Source organism: Pocillopora verrucosa, chromosome 8, assembly GCF_036669915.1.
Source record: "Pocillopora verrucosa isolate sample1 chromosome 8, ASM3666991v2, whole genome shotgun sequence".
NCBI classification, from domain to species: Eukaryota; Metazoa; Cnidaria; class Anthozoa; order Scleractinia; family Pocilloporidae; genus Pocillopora; species Pocillopora verrucosa.
Window position 1 is genome coordinate 8,669,853 of NC_089319.1, and position 20,325 is coordinate 8,690,177.

The 20,325-nt window shown below is 36.4% G+C and overlaps 2 protein-coding genes across 3 annotated transcripts; one reads left to right on the forward strand and one right to left on the reverse strand.

Moving 5' to 3' along the window:
- The first annotated feature begins 540 nt into the window (after nt 1–540).
- LOC131778949 (small ribosomal subunit protein uS7) lies at nt 541–20,228 on the forward strand. Of its 2 annotated transcripts, none has more exons than XM_059095435.2 (9): nt 541–673; nt 1,081–1,140; nt 2,487–2,585; nt 2,695–2,784; nt 3,397–3,460; nt 3,828–3,862; nt 4,567–4,693; nt 18,903–19,043; nt 19,890–20,228. In XM_059095435.2, exons 1-9 carry the CDS (start codon nt 546–548, stop codon nt 19,968–19,970), a joined length of 825 nt encoding a protein of 274 aa, XP_058951418.2. In that variant the 5' UTR covers nt 541–545; the 3' UTR covers nt 19,971–20,228. The 2 variants fall into 2 exon arrangements, with proteins under 2 accessions (XP_058951418.2, XP_066027119.1); XM_066171022.1 differs by lacking the exons at nt 18,903–19,043; nt 19,890–20,228 and adding exons at nt 5,366–5,506; nt 6,337–6,970.
- Nucleotides 8,684–10,859, reverse strand: LOC131775257 (ERC protein 2-like). The gene has a single exon (XM_066170733.1). It carries the CDS (start codon nt 10,857–10,859, stop codon nt 9,549–9,551), a length of 1,311 nt encoding a protein of 436 aa, XP_066026830.1. The 3' UTR covers nt 8,684–9,548.
- Nucleotides 20,229–20,325: the final 97 nt, after the last annotated feature.

Here is a 20,325-nt window from a genome sequence, read left to right on the forward strand (position 1 = left end):
TCTATATACCTACTGTTTGTCAGGTAGCACCGAACGCATTTTATTATTGTCTGTTTTTCTCCACAAATGGAGTGCGCAATATTTGACGAGCGACAATTGCTCGAGAAAAATTCTCAATCTTTAGATTATCCATATGTATCTTGTATCGTTTCCTTAGTTTCGCAATAAATATGTAAACACACTATACATAGGTATGGTTATTTTCTTAATAATACACAGTTCTACGCGAGCAAGCTTATGAGGACAGTTTCTAGTAATAACGAAGCACTTGAAAGTACCAGGGTGAAAAAGAATTTAACCTGAACAGTTGCCTAATAATAATAAACAGGGTAAGACTGAGATGACAGTCCAGATACACGGCTCGGATGGAGTGTTTCAGTGTACTTGTTCCCAGCAGTTTGTAGCACCTTTCCTTGCCTACCTTCTTGTGTTGACCGTGTGTCTAATTCCATATAAGGCAACTGGGAACGAGTCATTTTCTTCCCATGAGTCCTCGTGTTGGAAATACTCGTTACCAAGTCCTTTTCAGTTTCTCAAAATCCAACATGGCGGCCAGAAGGGCATTGATGTTACTTGATTGTCTTTCATGTTCGCGAAGAAGTAACAAGTTTCTTGGGATTTTTACTCGGAATTTCAGTGATGCAAGAGTTTTATTTAGTCGCCAACCCCCAAGGTAAAACGTTTGTGTTTCAGGAATGCCATTCATTCGTGGAGCGATTTGTACAGTTTTTGCAGATGTACATCGCATGCAACATGCAGTCCTTGATCCAACGAAAGTGATCACCTCATTATCAACTCTTTTCACCAACAACAGTATGCATATTCTCCCTTGGGGTTTCTACACATCATTTAAGCTTCTGACGTGAATAATTTGTGAAACAATGTAAAGCTTCTTTAGTTGGTGATTAGTGCTTCATTCTTATAACCACAACGTGTGATTCGGAGATGATTTGGTAAGGAGAAATTAGATGTTGGTCACTCATAAAGGTCAAAGAGTTAATGCCTTAAGCCATGTCTGAACAATTTTAATTAGCTACTTTTTTTGTTTTGTTCTTAAGCATTTTGTTTTCTTATTTGCAGAAGACAAAGTTGCTACGGGACGAATATTGCAAGGTCAATGTGCTCATCTCAATCAGCGTTGTAAGTGCTAAACACAGTTTTGCTTGTGTTTGTTATATTAGTCGTGCCAGTGGAAAGCTTAAGGTTTTGAGAGACATGATGTTATATTCTTTAGTATCTACTCATATTATTGACCTATCTATTTATTTAATCATCTATTTAACAATTAGATTCCTTGTTACCCTGCATCTGCTGAGTAACAGATTACAGTTGAAGTCAAAATATGGTAAGATCAATAAAGTGGTACACAGCTGAAGCTGAGAGTGTCTTCTGTGATCCATTGCAGAGTAGATCCATGGCAGCATGGAATCTATTTGTTTACGATGCTAAAGAGAGCAAAAAAAAATTGTTAATGTTAATGTATGTATTTGTCCTCCTATAGACCATGGTTAAGAATCAATCACAATGCATGCACAATTTAGCCATTTGAAATTTACTTATTTACTCATTTATTTATGTGAAAACTGTAATGGGATACTGGTTGATTCAATGGATTTCAAGTAACAGGTTTGGATCTGAACCCCAGCCAGCTCATTTTGTTATTTTCTTAGGCCACACTCTATTGTTTCAGGATGCCTCTCTCAGCTCAGGTGTGTCAGTGGATATACAATGTACTCAGATGGTCAAGAAATCTTTGGAAATTGCAGAGGGGAGGGGGGTGGGTTTATATCCTCTCACAGTCCCTCTCTGATCCCAGGAGTATGATTTGTTATCTACAAACACTCTAGGAAATGTCAGAAGTTGTGGAGGGGAGAGGGAGTGGGGTGGATTTATCTTAAATGGACAAGCAAACTAGTGGAATAATAATACTCAGTTATTTATTTAAATTGCATTGAGTGACAGACATATGTACAAGAATTTTTGTGGAAGAGAATATCATAAATGACTCTGAGGTTACCCTCCAAAATCAAGGAAAACATGGGTTTTCAAAATTTGCTAGGGAAGCATGGCTTCAGATCCCCCCTTCTGGGGGCTACATGCAGTAAATTGTATTAGTTAACCCACTTGTTATGTTCACACATCTGCCTATAAAAAATTTGAGCAACATTTCCTTAGTTAATTACATAATTCTCTTGCTACTTCATATAATTCATAAAGTCCCTGATAACAGCATCCAAGTTCTTAAATTTTCTTCACCACACATGCTACAAAACATTTTTGATTCCAAGAAAATGTGTTTTATACATGTATTTCTTGCAGTCATGTTGTCTTCAATGCACCCCTAATCAATATTTGAGTTTAAGTGAATTGTTTCCAGACTTTTAGAGTGTACCAAATTACGTTCTTACATGTACTTTCAAACCAAATTATTTTATATTTCATTAACATAATGATGAATTAGTGTGTTTTTTGTTGTGTATCAACAGAGATTTCATAGATAAAGACATTACAAGTCCAACAAAAAAAGATGCTGATGACACAGATTCGACATCATCACTGAGTCAGAATGAACTTCTGAAGCAGATGTAAGCTTTAAACTAATATCATTGCTCATTTCCCCTTTCCAAAAAGAAGTAATATGGTACCTTCAAGTTATTTCTTTTTAATTTACTGATTCTGTGTTAAAATCTGCAGAAATATATTTGATACTGATGAAAAGGTTGAAATTCCCAAAGCTGCAGATTCTCATATGACCTCCTCAATGTTAGATGACGAACTTGTCAAGTAAGTATAGTACATTACTTATTTATTCTCAAAATCTGCCAAGTAATCATCCTCTGAAGTTTCTAAAAATTTCCTTTCAAATTTCCTGAGATGACTTTGTTCTAAATCAAAATTACACTTATGTCTCATTTACAATTTTCTTTTCTCTTACCCATTTGTTTGTTTACTGTAACGGTGATGATGTAAGAATTCATATGTACACTGTACATGTGTTAATTCCTTGTAGGAGATTGTAGGGTTGGACTGTATTGTCTTAATTTACTTTTCTAAAGTACATTAATTTTGTACTGTCACCTCAAAAGTTCAAGGTTGGATATGACCAGGCCTGTATCATTTTGTTTAGAAGCCATTCTTTGCTTCTGAGAAATGAGGGATAGGGCGGTGCTCTAGAGAGTTGGTATCATTCCTTGGAGTGTGAACCCAGAACTCTGTGGACGAATTAATTGAAAATGACATTAAATTTGTTTTTTCTAAATTTATTTATTTTTCCCCCAGTTTCTTTACAATTTATAAAACTTAGAAAAATGACTGATCTGACTTGACAATTCAGACTGATTTTCTTAAAAGCACTTGTCTCTTAGTTTTCACTCACACTTTTAAACCAAATTTCAGCAAATTCGTGAATTGCATGATGTGGGGTGGTAAAAAGTCTTTATCACAGAAAATCTTTAAACTGGTAAGTTGAGCAGGTTAGTTTATACATGAAATAACCACATGCCCATAAAAAAATTGTAAAGTGGTACCTTTTTCTCCCAAAGTTTGCCAGAATGTGTTATGAATGGTTCAGAAGATTACACTTTTTGTTAAGGATATAAGCTAAAACCATTTTGGAACTCCAAAAAAGAAACTGGAATGAACTGATAAATGCAACATTAGCCAATTGGAAGTTTTCAAACTTATTTGTATGATCATTTATTTTCTGAAGGCTTAATGACGGTTGCTAAAATAGATCACAGCAGGTTTAGAGGAGTTGATTGTTTTAAAGAATCAGTAGCTTGTATGCTGGATATTTTTATAACCATTCTACTTTTATTTTATTTCAGGCAATGGAAGAGATTAAGAAGGAACAATTGAAGAAGTGAGTTTCTTTTCTACTTATTTTTGCAGGAGAAACATTTCAACAGTTACTTCATCATCATGATATTTTTTGCAATACTTCCTTACATTGCATCAGTCGATATGATATTAAAAATTGACTTTTTTTCTGATCCTTTAAGCATCTCTAGACATCCAACTGATGTGTTTTATGCTATCTCCCTGAAAAGAGAACACTTACATACAATTGTTTGATGCTATGAAACTCAAAAAACTGTGAACATCAGAATATATCTGAAATGTCCTTTTTTGTTTCAAGGAAAAAACCAGTAAATGTTACCTTGATTAAAGCAGTGGACTGCAAACATCAACACTAGTCACTTTTAGGATTTCTGAACTTTACTAACTGGTCAGTTTGCAAAATTACTTGTCAGAAATCAACCAAAGCAGTCATAGTTTTTACAATAGCTCGTACTCAATACCTTGCTTAAGATGAAAAAGTGACTGTAACTGAAATGTGTTAACCTACAATGACTTGTTTTCCTCACATTTGCAGGGTATCAATTCAGTTGTATGATTTCTGGTTTCCACGTCAGTTTTTGGTCAAATTCACTATTTTCTCAGATACATTTCCTGTGGCTTGGAGGAGAAAAGTGTGTGTAATAGTGTGTGCGTGATCTCACCTTGACCAGATGCTTGAATGGAATAAAGGCAGCAAGTTGCTTATTTGCATTTTTTTTAACCTAGGCAAAGACAATCATCCCAACCTGACTCAGTAGAGACAGATCCCTTACAAATTTTTGCCACTGCAATTGAGAATTGCAAGCCAGTCATAGGAGTGGTGGGCATGAAGAGGGCAGGTACTGTGTACCAGGTAGGGCCATAGATAACAACTTATGTATTTTGAAGCAGACAGAAGTTTATTTTCCAATTAGCACCAATTATTTACTACCATGACAACATGAAACTGTAACATTGGGTTTTAAACAATGTATATGTAATGGTGACAAATCATCTAGTTTCATGTATACATGTACATCTTACATGCTGGTTTACACTCGGTCAATTTTTTGATGAATGTAAATTCAAAGTCTTCTGATACAATTCCTTCAAGTAAAGTTCAAAAGCCAACCAATGCTCACAGAATTATAAAAGGACCAGAGTGGAAAGATAAGTGGAAATTGTGTCCCAGAGGATGTTGTTACTCCTGTTCTTAGAGTTTGTGTCACAAAACCTTGAATTTTTTCGCTATTGATGATTTTTCAGTATTTTTCATTTCTCAACCATGTGTTGGTTTCAAAGTCCTGCTTCAGAAGTATCTGACAATAAACACTTAACCCCGACCCTCCCAATAGTGTCTGGTATACTATTTATACAATACAGCAGTTTGGTTTGGCATAGTCATGCAGAACAGCATGTATTCTTTACTCTGTTCTCTTAATTTAGCACTACTTATTCTTGTAGGGTTTCTTATCATCAGCATCTATCCTTTTGTATTTCATACATACTTTGACAAGAGTTTTACTCACATGTCTGTAATTTTCAGGTGCCAAGCGCAATCAACCAACGACGCCGTCGATTTTTGGCCATTAAATGGCTCATCAAAGCTGCTCGGGAACAGCAAAAAGGCAATGCTCGAATGTACAAGAAACTTGCCAAGGAGCTGATGGATGCTTACAATAAGGAGGTGGGAAGTCGTTTTTATGGAAGTGTGAGGCAGTTTACAGGGGTGTATTTTTGTTTGTCTTTCGGTCGGATAGTCACGTACAGATATCAGGGTTTAAAATAACTTCACTGAAGTAAGAATAGGGCTAGTTAGTTGCGGTTAAAGTGGCTGTAATTTATATTTGATGGGGTGTTACTAACGCTAATCATCTAAACATCATCTTTGTGAAGATTCTCAAAAATCATACTTAAGATGTTACCATTGTCAGTGATAATTAAGAACAGATGTGGAAAGGGACTTAAGGTACTTAATAAGGGAAGCCTTTCAACGCGTTTATTGAGTGTATATTCCGTGTTTAGAAATTTTTAATGCATAGTACTTCTTACAGTATGTAGTTGCGTGGATAGTTATACTCCAACGTGTAACAGGTTAATTTATCCTTACTGTATCGTCTTGAAAGCTAAACTGTGTGGAAATTGCAGATTAATCAGGAGCTATTATTAGATTTGACACCAAATTTCCAAACCTAATGATTATCAAGAACGAGGAAGTTGATGGTTTGAGGAAACGGGAATATTTTTATTTAAATTTTATATTCCAGTGCAGCTCAGTCTCTGTCATTATTATTACTAAATTATTATTATTATTATTATTATTATTATTATTATTATTATTATTATTATTGCTGTTATTATTGTTGTTATTATTATTATCTTCATCGCCGGTACCGTTCTTTTACATAGCAGGCAAAAACACATTTAGCAAATAAATGCAATTGAGAGTTTGATATGTTATTAATTTTTGTGTATTATTTTTGCTCATTTATTTGTTTATTTTTTTGTTGTATTCAGGGTACTGTCATTAATAGGAAGCACGAACTACACAAAAGAGCTGAAGACAACAGAGCTTACGCACACTTTCGGTGGTGGTAATACCGTACTAAAGTACAACAATGAACTGTTGAGTTCCATGATTTTCTCTCCATTTTCTTGTTTTACGTGGTGTTTCAGCAGAGAAATCGCTGCTTGGTTGAAATGCTGAATGATCTTACTTAGTAAACTCAAAAGTATAGTTCATGGAGGACAAGTCTACAGATACTTTTTTGTCACCAGAAGGCCCTTCCCTATTGAGTGTAAAGTAATGTTGTGTAAGAAGTTTGTAGTCAATTTAATCATTTCCTCTTCCTTCATCGTTGTTGTTTGGTTTTTATTTTATTGTCATGTTTGACTTCCGCTTTTCTTCAAGCATTGTATTATATCTGCCTTGACTGTATTTTGGTCGTGAATTTTAAATGTTTAAAAGCGATAACAAGTTATAGCTTTTTGGCAGTTTGATGGTCCATTGCGTTTTATCGCCGAATTATTTTAGTGGCAGTAGTATGTACGTTTTTCGTCTAATGGATCATCAGTGCGTTTTATCGCCGAATTATTTTAGTGGCAGTAGTATGTACGTTTTTCGTCCACTGGCTCATCGTTTTGATCTTATCGGTCAACGAGTAATTTGGGGAATAGGACTTGAAGCGTATGCATTCACTCATGAAACAAAGGTGTCAAATTGCTGCTCAACAGAGATACTTTCCGCTGTGTCTGGTCGCATGTCGAGTGTATGTAAGTTGACGACTAGGGAAGCTCTTGCACATTTTCCACACTTGCTCTCTGATTTTCTCTCTTTTCTTTCCTGTCATTCCTTGTAACTTTTTTGGTATACTTAATTGAATGATCAAGAACAGGGAGGACCAGTGAAAATCAGATTTTGCTTATTTTGGACAAGCTTGTGCCATTTCACTATCCAAAACGAGTTACTCCCAAAAACGGATCAATATTCCGTAACGGTGACTCTTTTTTAAGGGAAAGTACATGGACGAGGCATGTCCGAACGATTTGCTGCCCAATAGTTACATTGTGTGGGCCTGGGCTTACGCTAAGATATGTGGCAGTTTCAATGTACCGCATTGTCGGCAAGCCGCTTGGGCCATTTATTGAAGTTGAAATTTCTTCGGCAATTTTGTTTTCATCAAGCTAAATCATTAAAATATATTCTGTCATTCTCAGTGCCATAAATTTTCAATTTAAGATCAATAGCTTTGCAACACAGACAAGTCGACGTTCGCGTGAAAGTTGCGGGAAGGAAACATGCAATATGATAATTTTCGGATATCCATACGTGTTAAAGCTTGTAACATACAGTTCCTTTTGAACCTTAGCTCTGTGTCGTCAACAATGACTGCGAATTCAGTTGAATTTACATGCATCTTAAAAACTTCTTGTTTTAATATCAGAGCTATATTTGAATGTGAATTTATTTAATTACAATCTGAACGACCGGATGCTTCTTCAACATCCTGAAAGGAGTTAATTAACCATGTCTTTCTAGGAAATTCTCTCTCATGATTCAGCGAGTTTATATTATCACGCAGCTAGTAAAAATTATTTATTTATTGCCCTGTTTCCCCAATTAACGTCGGTTGAAAATTTTGTATGCCTTAGCTGCAACTGATCAATTAGCACACAATATTTCACCAAAGTTTAAGAGCAGTTAAGAGCTGGAGTAAGTCCTGATAGCTTATTTTGTCACATTTTAATATAAAACGAAAAGTAGGATAATAATCACGGAAATAGCTCGAGTGATAAATTGTTCGAAAAGGAAAGTGACCACAGTGCATTTTACTTGCGTTACGGAGACCTTTGGTCACTATTGAGTGGCATCTGAATGATGGTTCAATAATCTAGGTGTCAGAATCAAATGAGAGAGTCCAAGGGTTTTTGATTGTCATGGCAACGTGGAGCTAGTATGTGTGTCCCAACCAATCATATCAATGCATCCTCGTGATCGTCATTACCATATGTGGTATACCTCTGGACTCTTTCCAAATTACCCCAGGACATGATTTTCATGATTTCAAAAATAATATTCACAAAATGTGTCTCAGTAAAATGATATAGAACTAAGTTGCCAGCCGAAAACGTCGATCAAAGTCTTAGCATGTTCTCACAAAAGATTCAGTGCAATAATTATGCAAATTTCATTCATGCATTCATGACATTATTCTCCTACAAACGCGACGTTCCACTCGGCCGAATTCTCGGAGAAATCTCTAAATATTCTTAATAGTTTCTCAAAATTTTGCTGCTCTGAACTAAACTGTTTTCGAACTTTTTGCGGAAATATATTTTACACGCCATCATTCATATGAACACAGTGAGAATCGGGCTTGAAAGCTATCATTTCGCCCCTTTAAGCGAGTGTATCTACCTAAAATTAACTTCTAAGCGCCAATAAGTAGACCATACGTATAAAGCGAAAGAAGGAAGACCGAGATAGCGGCCTGAAGGAGACACTATACTGCATACAACTCCTTCTTTTTGACCAAAAATCATTCCTCTAAATTCTGGTGAACTAACTGAAAATATGACGTAATCTCCTCTTTTGAATCGAGCTAAAGCTAGTCAAAGTTTGCAATATGTTAGTACCGGCTTGAAGAAAATAGAGGAGAGACCGTGACTTCAACAGTTGTAAAATGAAAGTGCGTTGAATAACGTTCGCAGTAGATGGCTACTAAGCGACAGGATTCAAATTTGTAACAAAAAAGGAATAAAATATGTTTGTGACGGTTCAATTCTACAGCATCATTAACCATTCAACTTTGAGCTTTCGGTGAAATTTCGAGCGTGTTTCGTTTTGATTTCGGTTTAGCCAGCTCATGCCCTGTTAGTTCTCGGCGATAAATTTTGGTACAGATCGTTTGTTAATTGCTCACATTTTGCGCGATGCTCACCTTGCACCAATTGCTATAGAACTTTGACTAACAGCATTGAACTGTTTTATGTTATATTTTATAACTATAATGTGTAATAAATGTACTTTGAAACCATTTTAAACACTACCGTTCAAACGAATTTTACCGATGAGATTCAAACGCCGTGTTAACACTGAAACTCAGTCACTCTCACAGTTGTTGCTAACAAGATGTTTCGGATGGCCCAAGGCTGGACCAAACATTAAAACAGTCAGTTACTCTAATTGTACATAAGTGTTTATGTTGAGCACAAACCTGAAGTTTGCACTACTCCATCTGTCCTAAAAGGTCCCATATACGTATTATTTCGTGAACATGATTGAAAGACATCCAGCCGTGCAGTTTTTTTGCATCTTGCATCACTTTTGCAGATTTGAGAAGCTTATCCTTCGTTAGCTTCTCGGGATGAGCCGTTTCATTTCTTTTGTTCTGGATCTCTTTCATTGTTCTAGGATGTTTGGCGTTATTCCAGCTTAGTTTCGTTTTCAATTCCTCCCATCTCTTACTCGCCTGATGTTGGTCTTCTCCCTCTCTTAATGCAATGTCTTCTTCGATGAATTTCACTTTGTAAGAACAATGTTCATCATAACCGTCTGGAAGTACTTTCTGGTACATCATCGCTTGCACTCGCGAGCACATTTGACCAAGAAGAATGCAAGCGCTATCAAGAGAATCAGGCGAAGACAGGCTTCTTCCATAAGACTGCAATGGTTGCATATTTTCCTGGAACTCCTTTTTCCATTTCTTGTATTCTTCTTCTTTTTGTTTGTCCTCCTCCGTCAATCTCTGAATTTTCTTCGACAGTCTCTCCACGTCTAGTTTCAGTTTATTATAGTTTTCCTCGCTTTTCTCGAGTGCTTTCTTCGCATCTTGCCATTCCCTCTGGAAGACGTCCGACGAACGCTTGAAAGATTTCAGTTCATTTTTAAGCTCTCTGATCTTATTTTTCAGGTCATCCCTTTCTTTGTCCCTAGCTTCCAAGGAAATCTTTATCTTCTCGTTTTGGTCTTTCAAATCTCTGACTTCCCTTGTTAGGACAATTATTTCTTTACCCTTCGTCTCCAATGAAACCTTCAAATCCTCTATTTCTTTGTTCTTCTTGTCGTTTCGGTCTTTCAAATCCTCGATTTCTTTGGCTCTCTCGTTGTTTTGGTCTCTCAAATCCTCAACTTCCCTTTTCACGGCTGTTATTTCTTTATCCTTCAACTCCAATGAGTTCTTCAAATCCTTGATTTCTTCCTTCTTCTCATTGTTTTGGTCTTTTAAATCCTCAAATTCGAGTTCGACATTTTGTAGCTTCTTTTCCAAAATTTTCTTCTCGGTTTCTAGTTTATGAACTTTGTCCTTCAGAGCTTCAATTTCATGGTTCTTAGACTCCAAGGTAATCTTTAAGTCGTCGTTTTGAGCCTGTAAATCGTTAAAATCTTGCTTTAGCCTTGACAGCGTCTTGTCCCTCTCTTCTATTTCCTTCTTGAGAGACTCGATTTGCCTGGTGTGGTTCTCTACTGTCTCTGGGTCGGGGTTCAGCGTTCCTCCTATGAATCCGAGCATAGTTGAATTTTCCACAATTGCATCCATCTTGTTACCAGCTTCAATGTCGTTTGCTCGACACAACTCTTACTGAACTTTCGGTAATGGTGTGTCCGTGGAGCACGCAGTTGGCTAGTTGTACCTTTTTAATCGTTATGACGTGTTTTTCTCTAATAACGTTTAATGCGCATGTTTATGATACAGTTACCACTGACACGGAGTTTGGGGTGCGGGTGTTGTTAATTCTACCCCAGGTTTCTGCCCTGTAACGTGATATTTTAAAAATTAAAGATTTTCCCTACGGTGGCTCAATTTGCTGCTCTGCAACATAATACTACAGGAGTAAATGACATGATATTTCGTCTGGTTTCGAAAGGATGATCATGTGTCTGAAAATAATTTTTAAGATTCAAAATATTATCTCGAAGCTGAGAAGGCTGATTAAACATTCCATAAAACACTTTGAAATTTAACAGTGTTCTGAAAGGGTTCTTGTACTGATCACGTCCTTTATGATACCTCCAAAAGTGAGAGAGAAGATTTGGGAACGCGGAGCTAGTACCCCACAACACAACACTAGGAGAGTATAATTGCTTACAACCAAGACGTCTTTCCCACCACCACTCGCAGGCCGTCCGTTAGTGTACATGTTTTTACGAAAGTGGGTTGAATTATATGTATTTCCGACTTTCTTTGGCAACCACAACCACAACCTCAGCCAGCACTTTTACTCGCCATTTTTCTGGCACGCCCGCTTTTGCTTTTTCTGCTCTGAAATATGATATTTTGAAAGTTTAGATATCCATTATTGATCCCAAGCTTTGTGCTCTGAAACACAATATTTTGAAAGTGTGATTTTTTAGTTGTCCCAAAGTTTTTTTCTCTAAACAAATATTTCCGAGGTATAATCAGAGACGTGTTAAGAACTTTCTAGACCTATCCTTTAAAAAAAAAAAAAAAAAGGTGAAAGTCTTGAAATCGTAAATGCCCCTTTCCAGGACTCACAGGATTGACTTCTTTCCTCCGCATCTTTCGGCTTCTTCTATTTCTTTTTGTTGTGTTTGCGTGTTTGTTTGTATATTTATCGCTCTGACGACGGGTTAACGCTCGAAACGTCAGCCTTTAAATTCTTTACGATTTTCTGTAATGTGGTCTTAACTCATATCAAACCTTGGGCTGACGGTCTATTATTTTAAATTGAAAGGAATGATAAAAATTTCAATAAAACATCTTCAAATTCAATCTACAACAACCCGCGCCATGAAAGTGTTAGTATTGGGGTCACATGAAGGGCTCTTCTTCTAATTTTCTCTAAGTTTGAAATTGCGAGTGAGAAACTGGGGCAAAAACTTCACAACCCGGCACGAACAAAGTCTAAGTTGCGCATAATCTCAGGAACATCGGCCCTTTAATTGGCGACTATATATATCTAAAATGTGGTGAAAATTATATCATTTACTTTTTTCCTACATTTTGTGCGCACGCTTTCCGCAAATCTCCACTAGGAGCCGAGCAGAGTCAACAAATATCAAATCTACTAATCTAAAATAAATAATTACGCAAAACGCTTCACGTTGAAGTCAAACATGATGTAAACACTTTACAGCGATTCTAGGGTAATAAGCTATTAATTTGTATTAATAACACTATTGTGAAATAAACATAGACAGGAAACAGCTGAGGCAAAACGAGTTATTATCATTCCACAGTCAGTGTTATGGGTTTACTTCACTTTTGCGATGTTTAAATTAACAAAACTCTCAAGCCAAAGGGAAAATTTCATTCTACTTAATTGCCCAAATGAGTGTAATTTTGATTAGCGTTGAAAGAGCGACAGGAGGGTTCCAATCACACATCAAGCTAAATTTTTCTATTAAATCACGCATTACGGAGAATTTTTTTAACCAATCACGCTTCACGTAAAAAGGAGTAAGTACGCTGAGCTAGCACTATATGATTTCAACCTATCGGATGTAAGATTAAAATGATATTGCATCCAACGTTTTTTTATCCTGGAATGAATTGTGTTTCACTTGTCATATTGCTTTCTTTAGATAAATAAAGACGACTTGGTGAAACCAATATCAAATCGTACTTTATAAGTATTGAACATCGAAATTGTGTGCTTTTCTCCGACAGGTTAGAATGTGGTAGTACTTTGTAATTGTATGAATGGAGTATCTTAAGGTTTTTTTTTTCTTTTTTAAATTTAAATTGTCTTTGGATAGACACTAACTTTCCTCTGCGTTCCTCTTAGCTCTAAACACTTATTCTAGCGATAAATAGTTGGATTTGCTCATTTTTTGTCGTTATTGACCACCCATGGTGGACGTTTAGTTCCGCAAGTAATAAAGCACTCAGCGGCTTTACTGAGTATGGTGTACTCTCATTCAGTATTGCAGATGCTGTAAACAATAAAGTATTATTATGTAGTTAGATACGCTCGTAGATATCTCTACCCACAATATAATGAAATTATGGCAGAACAGAATCAATAGAAAACCAAAAGAAGTAAAGAAAGGAACGAAAGAAAAACCCAATTAAACAAGATAAAAACAAAGAGAAAAATAAAAAGAACTACAACAAAAGTTGATAGGAAAAAAAAACACGACAAACATATACAAAAAAAACAGAAAACAAAGGGAAAAAAAGCAGGGTTCATCTTGGTTCCGGACAATCTTGGGCTGTGAAGGGGATGGGGAGGGGCCTTTTCCTGCGTCTTTGTGACGTCTGGGAACACACTGGACTCTACTTCAAAAAAATGGATAAGGATGGAGTTAAGGTCAATCCAGGGCCTTCACCCTCTTTTCCAAAGCTGCACCCTTATCTAAAGAAACTCTAGCTGGTGTGAATCACTTACCCTCCCACCCACGTCCTGTCTACATGCCTACTTTTCGTCAGGTAGCACCGAATGCATTTCACTACAGTCTGTTTTTCTCCACAAATAGAATGCGTAATATTTGTTTGACGAGCGACAATTACTCGAAAAAAATTCTCAATCTTTAAATTATCCATATGTATCTTGTATCGCTTCCTTAGTTTCGCGATAAATATGCAAACACACTATATATAGGTATGGTTATTTTCTTAATGATACACAGTTCTACCCGAGCAAGCTAATGAGGACAGTTTCTAGTAATAACGAAGCACCTGAAAGTACCAGGGTGAAAAAGAATTTAACCTGAACAGTTGCCTAATAATAATAAACAGGGTAAGACTGAGATGACAGTCCAGATACACGGCTCAGATGGAGTGTTTCAGTGTACTTGTTCCCAGCAGTTTGTAGCACCTTTCCTTGCCTACCTACTTGTGTTGACCGTGTGTCTAATTCCATGCAAAGCAACTGGGAACGAGTCATTTTCTTCCCATGAGTCCTCGTGTTGGAAATACTCGTTACCAAGTCCTTTTCAGTTTCTCAAAATCCAACATGGCGGCCACGAGGGCATTGGTGTTACTTAATTGTCTTTCATGTTCGCGAAGAAGTAGCAAGTTTCTTGGGGTTTTTACTCGGAATTTCAGTGATGCAAGAGTTTTATTTAGTCGTCAACCCCCAAGGTAAAACGTTTGTGTTTCAGAAATGCCATTCATTCGTGGAGCGAATTGTACAGTTTTTGCAGATGTACATCGCATGCAACATGCAGTCCTCGATCCAACGAAAGTGAACACCTCATTATCAACTCTTTTCACCAACATCAGTATGCATATTCTCCATAGTGTTCTCTACACATTATTTAAGCTTCTGACGTAAATAATTTGTGAAACAATGTAGAGCTTCTTTAGTTGGTGATTAGTGCTTCATTCTTATGACCCCAATGAGTGATTCGAAGGTGATTTGGTAAGGAGAAATTAGATGTTGGTCACTCATAAAGGTCAAAGAGTTAATGCCTTAAGCCATGTCTGAACAATTTTAATTGGCTCTTTTTTTGTTTTGTTCATAAGCATTTTGTTTTCTTATTTGCAGAATACAAAGTTGCTACAGGACTAATATTGCAAGGTCAATGTGCTCATCTCAATCAGCGTTGTAAGTGCTGAACACAGTTTTTCTTGTCTTTGTTATATTAGTCGTGCCAGTGGAAAGCTTAAGGTTTTGAGGGACATGATGTTATATTTTTTAGTATCTACTCATATTATTGATCTATCTATTTATTTAATCATCTATTTAACAATTATTAGATTCCTTGTTACCCTGCATCTGCTAAGTAATAGCGGAGCTTGCAGAGTGTAGCCCTATAATTATAAAAAATAGTAGTAACCCATCAAGCTGAAAAAATTTGGATGTACGACCGTACGACAGTACGACTGTATAACCTTACAAGGTGCTACTTTTAACATGCGTGGTCAACTTTACTGTGGGCACACCAATGCCACAGCTTTGTTCAGTAGTCCAGTGGTCAGTGCACTGGGCTCCGAGTCAGATAACCTGGGTTCTAGTCCTGGCTGGGGCAAGGCGTTGAGATGTGCAGGAAAAAAAAATGCGAGCTCTTCTTCTAGGCTTGGCTAAATCTATATATTACATTACAGTTGAATTCAAAATAATGGTAAGATCAATAAAATGGCACACAGCTAAAGCTGAGAGTGTTTTGTGTGATCCATTGCAGAATAGATCCATGGCAGCATGGAATCTATTTGTTTACGAAGATAAAGAGAATAAAAAATTGTTAATGTTAATGTCCTCTATGTATTTATCCTCCTATAGATCATGGTTAAGAATCAATCACAGTGCCTGCACAATTTAGCCATTTGAAATTTACTTATTTACTCATTTATTTATTTATGTGAAAATTGCAATGGGATAGTGGTTGATTCAATCGATTTCAGGTAACAGGTTTGGATCTGAACCCCAGCCAGCTCATTTTGTCATTTTCTTAGGCCACACTCTATTGATTCAGGGGTGCCTCTCTCAGCTCAGGTGTGTCAGTGGATATATAATGTGCTCAGATGGTCAAGAAATCTTTGAAATTGCAGAGGGGAGGGGGTGGGTTTATATCCTCTCACAGTCTCTCTCTGATCCCAGGAGTATGATTTGTTATCTACAAACACTCTAGGAAATGTCAAAAGTTGTGTAGGGGAAAGGGAGTGGGGTGGATTTATCTTAAATGGACAAGCAAACTAGTGGAATAATAATACTTAGTTATTTATTTAAACTGCATTGAGTGACAGACATATGTACAAGAATTTTTTGTGGAAGAGAATATCACAAATGACTCTGTGGTTACCCTCCAAAATCAAGGAAAACATGGGTTTTCAAAATTTGCCAGGGAAGCATGGTTTCAGATCCCCCCTTCTGGGGGCTACATGCAGTATATTTAACTAGGCCTAATTGCATTAGTTAACCCACTTGTTAAGTTCACACATCTGCCTATAAAAAATTTGAGCAACATTTCCTTGGTTAATTACATAACTTTCTTGCTACTTCATGTAATTCATAAAGACCCTGATAACAGCATCCAAGTTCTTAAATTTTCTTCACCACACATGCTACAAAACATTTTTGATTCCAAGAAAATGTGTTGTAAGTGTTTGCAACCTTCATACATGTATTTCTTGCAGTCATGTTGTCTTCAGTGCACCCCTAATCAATATTTGACTTTAAGTGAATTGTTTCCAAACTTATAGAGTGTACCAAATTATGTTCTTACATGTACTTTCAAACCAAATTATTATATATTTCATTAACATGATGATAAATTAGTGTTTTTTGTCATATATCAACAGAGATTTCATAGTAAGATAAAGACAAAGGCAGAACAAGTCCAACGAAAAAAGATACTGATGACACAGATTCAACATCATCACTGAGTCAGAATGAACTTCTGAAGCAGATGTAAGCTTTAAACTAATATCATTGCTCCATTTCCCCTTTCCAAAAAGAAGTAAAATGGTACCTTCAAGTTATTTCTTTTTAATTTACTGATTCTGTGTTAAAATCCACAGAAATATATTTGATACTGATTAAAAGGTTGAAATTCCCAAAGCTGCAGATTCTCATATGACCTCCTCAATGTTAGATGACGAACTTGTCAAGTAAGTATAGTACATTACTTATTTATTCTCAAAATCTGCCAAGTAATCATCCTCTGAAGTTTCTAAAAATTTCCTTTCAAATTTCCTGAGATGACTTTGTTCTAAATCAAAATTACACTTATGTCTAATTTACAATTTTTCTTTTCTCTTACCCATTTGCTGGTTTACTGTAACTGTGATGATGTAAGAATTCATATGTACACAGTACATGTGTTAATTCCCAGCGGGAGATTGTAGGGTTGGACTGTATTGTCTTAATTTACTTTTCTATAGTACATTAATTTTGTACTGTCACCTCAAAAGTTCAAGGTTGGATATGACCAGGCCTGTATCATTTTGTTTAGAAATCATTCTTTGCTTCTGAGAAATGAGGGATAGGGCAGTGCTCTAGAGAGTTGGTATCATTCCTTGGAGTGTTAACCCAGAACTTTGTGGACCAATTAATTGCAAATGACATTAAATTTGTTTTTTCTAAATTTATTTATTTTTCCCCCAGTTTCTTTACAATGGTGACCCTCCATGGGAAAACGGACACTAACGCTTTTCCGTTAAACGGTCTCGAAAAACGGTTGTAAACGGATAGTAAACGGCTAACTCGAGCGTTTAAACGGATGCCATTACCGCTTAAACGGATGGCAAAAAATTTAAACGGTTGACCAAAGTCCAAAAACGGATAGCTTAGGCCTTCAAACGGTTGACCAAAAATAAAAACGGATAGCACGAAACGTTAAACGGTTGACCAAAGTTCAAAAACGGATGGCTCACACTGTTAAACGGTTGACCAAAAATAAAAACGGTCCGCCCGAAACGTTAAACAGTTGACCAAAGTCCAAAAACGGATAGCTTAAACCGAGAAACGGTTGACCAAAATCGACAAACGATGAGCCAAAAATTAATGTTTAACGGTTGAGCCGGCGAGATCTTCTGCGGAAAAACTTTCAGAGTGACAACGGATAATTATCCTTTAAAGCGAAAATATTGAGCATGATAATTTGAAAAGTAATAACTAGCATATACTTGCGCATTTTATTTCTGGGTTAATTACTGCCGCTTTCGTGTGACATTCATGAAATAAGCGCAATTTACTGAGAATAGTTTCGCTGCCGAATATCCTGAACGGCTACCGCGAGAAACTCATAATCTTCTCCTTTGTTTATTATTATTATTATTATTGAAAATGAACTTCATTTTTTCCTGTTCGGAAGTTTCGCGAAACAAAGTTGCATATGCAATGCTGCCACCTTGTCTGAAGCCGAGACGTTTCAAGGTCAAATAACGCAATGAAGTTCCATTGCAAATAAAAGGTCGAATCGGTGTCACGCACCAAGCGGGGCCGTTAAAATGATTGTCAATAAAACCAAGAAAGATGAATCAAGATGATATAAACAGAAAGAGAGTAGCTGATTTAGCAGTCCATCGACTGGGGGTCTGCGAAATATACCAACCCGGATATTTCAACTTAACTTGTTTGTCAAAGGATGCGACGGAAACTTGCTTACTATGATCACGCAAAAGATAAAGCCAAAATAAGATACGGTCTTTCTGTATTTCAAGAACCGGCGAGTATCGAGCGAACGTAAGATTGATACTTCGAACTGCCCATAACAGAATGATAGGCAAACAGTCCAAAGCTTCCCGTAGAACTTTAAACGGAAAGCTTTTTTTTTTAAAACGGGTAAGCAAACCGTTTAAATGTTTTTACTAGAGCGTTGAACAGATGCAAATTTTTTTAAACGGATGGAAATTTTTTTAAACGGATGAACAAACCGCTTAAACGTTATGGCAAAAGCGTTAAACGGATGCAAATTTTTTTAAACGGATGAGCAAACCGCTTAAACGTTTTAGCTAAAGCGTTAAACGGATGCAAATTTTTTTAAACGGATAAGCAAACCGTTTAAACGGATATAAACGGATAATAAACGGTTTTGCAGCTTAAACGGAAAAGCGTTAGTGTCCGTTTTCCCGTGGAGGGTCTATTCTTGTAGAGTTTGTTATGATCAGCATCTATCCCTTTGTATTTCATACATACTCTGACAAGAGTTTTACTCACATGTCTGTAATTTTCAGGTGCCCAGCGCAATCAACCAACGGCGCCGTCGATTTTTGGCCATTAAATGGCTCATCAAAGCTGCTCGGGAACAGCAAAAAGGCAGTGCCCGAATGTACAAGAAACTTGCCAAGGAGCTGATGGATGCTTACAATAAGGAGGTGGGAAGTCGTTTTAATGGAAGTGTGAGGCAGTTTACAGGGGTGTATTTTTGTTTGTCTTTCGGTCGGATAGTCACGTACAGATATCAGGGATTAAAATAACTTCACTGAAGTAAGAATAGGGCTAGTTAGTTGCGGTTAAAGTGGCTGTAATTTATATTTGATGGGGTGTTACTAACGCTAATCACCTAAACATCATCTTTGTGTAAATTTTCAAAAATTGTACTTAAGATGTTACCATCGTCAGTGATAATAAAGAACAGATGTGGAAAGGGACTTTAGGTACCCAATTAGGGAAGCATTTCAACGCGTTTATTGCGTGTATATTTCGTGTTTAGAAATTTTGAATGCATAGTACTTCTTACAGTGTGTATTTGCGAGGACAGACATGCTCCAACGAGTAACAGGTTAATTTATCCTAACTGTATCGTCTTGAAAGCAAAATTGTGTTGAAATTGCAGATAAATCAGGAGCTATTATTAGATTTGGCACCAACTTCCCAAACCTAATGATTATCAAGAACGAGGAAGTTGATGGTTTAAGGAAACGGGAATATTTTTATTCAAATTTTATATTTGAGTGCAACTCAGTCTCTGTTGTTATTATTATTGTTACTAAATTATTATTGTTATCGTTATTATTATTGTTATTATTATTGTTATTATTTTTATTATGATTGCTATTAATATTGTTGTTATTATTGTTATCTTCATCGCTGGTACTGTTCTTTTACATAACAGGCAAAAACACATGTAACAAATACATGCAATTGAGAGTTTGATATGTTGTTACTTTTTTATGTATTATTTTTACTCATTTATTTGTTTATTTTTTTGTTATGTTCAGGGTACTGTTATTAATAGGAAGCACGAACTACACAAAAGAGCTGAAGAAAACAGAGCTTACGCACATTTTCGGTGGTGGTAATACCGTAATAAAGTACAACAATGAACTGTTGAGTTCCATGATTTTCTCTCCATTTTCTTGTTTTACGTGGTGTTTCAGCAGAGAAATCGCTGTTTGGTTGACATGCTGAATGATCTTACTTTGTAAACTCAAAAGTGTAGGTCATGGAGGACAAGTCTACAAATACTTTTCTGTCACCAGAAGGCCCTTCTCTATTGAGTATAAAGTAATGTTGTGTAAGAAGTTTGTAGTCAATTTAATCATTTCCTCTTTCTTCATCGTTGTTGTTTGGTTTTTATTTTATTGTCATGTTTGACTTCCGCTTTTCTTCAAGCAATGTATTATATCTGGGTTGACTGTATTTCGGTCGTGAATT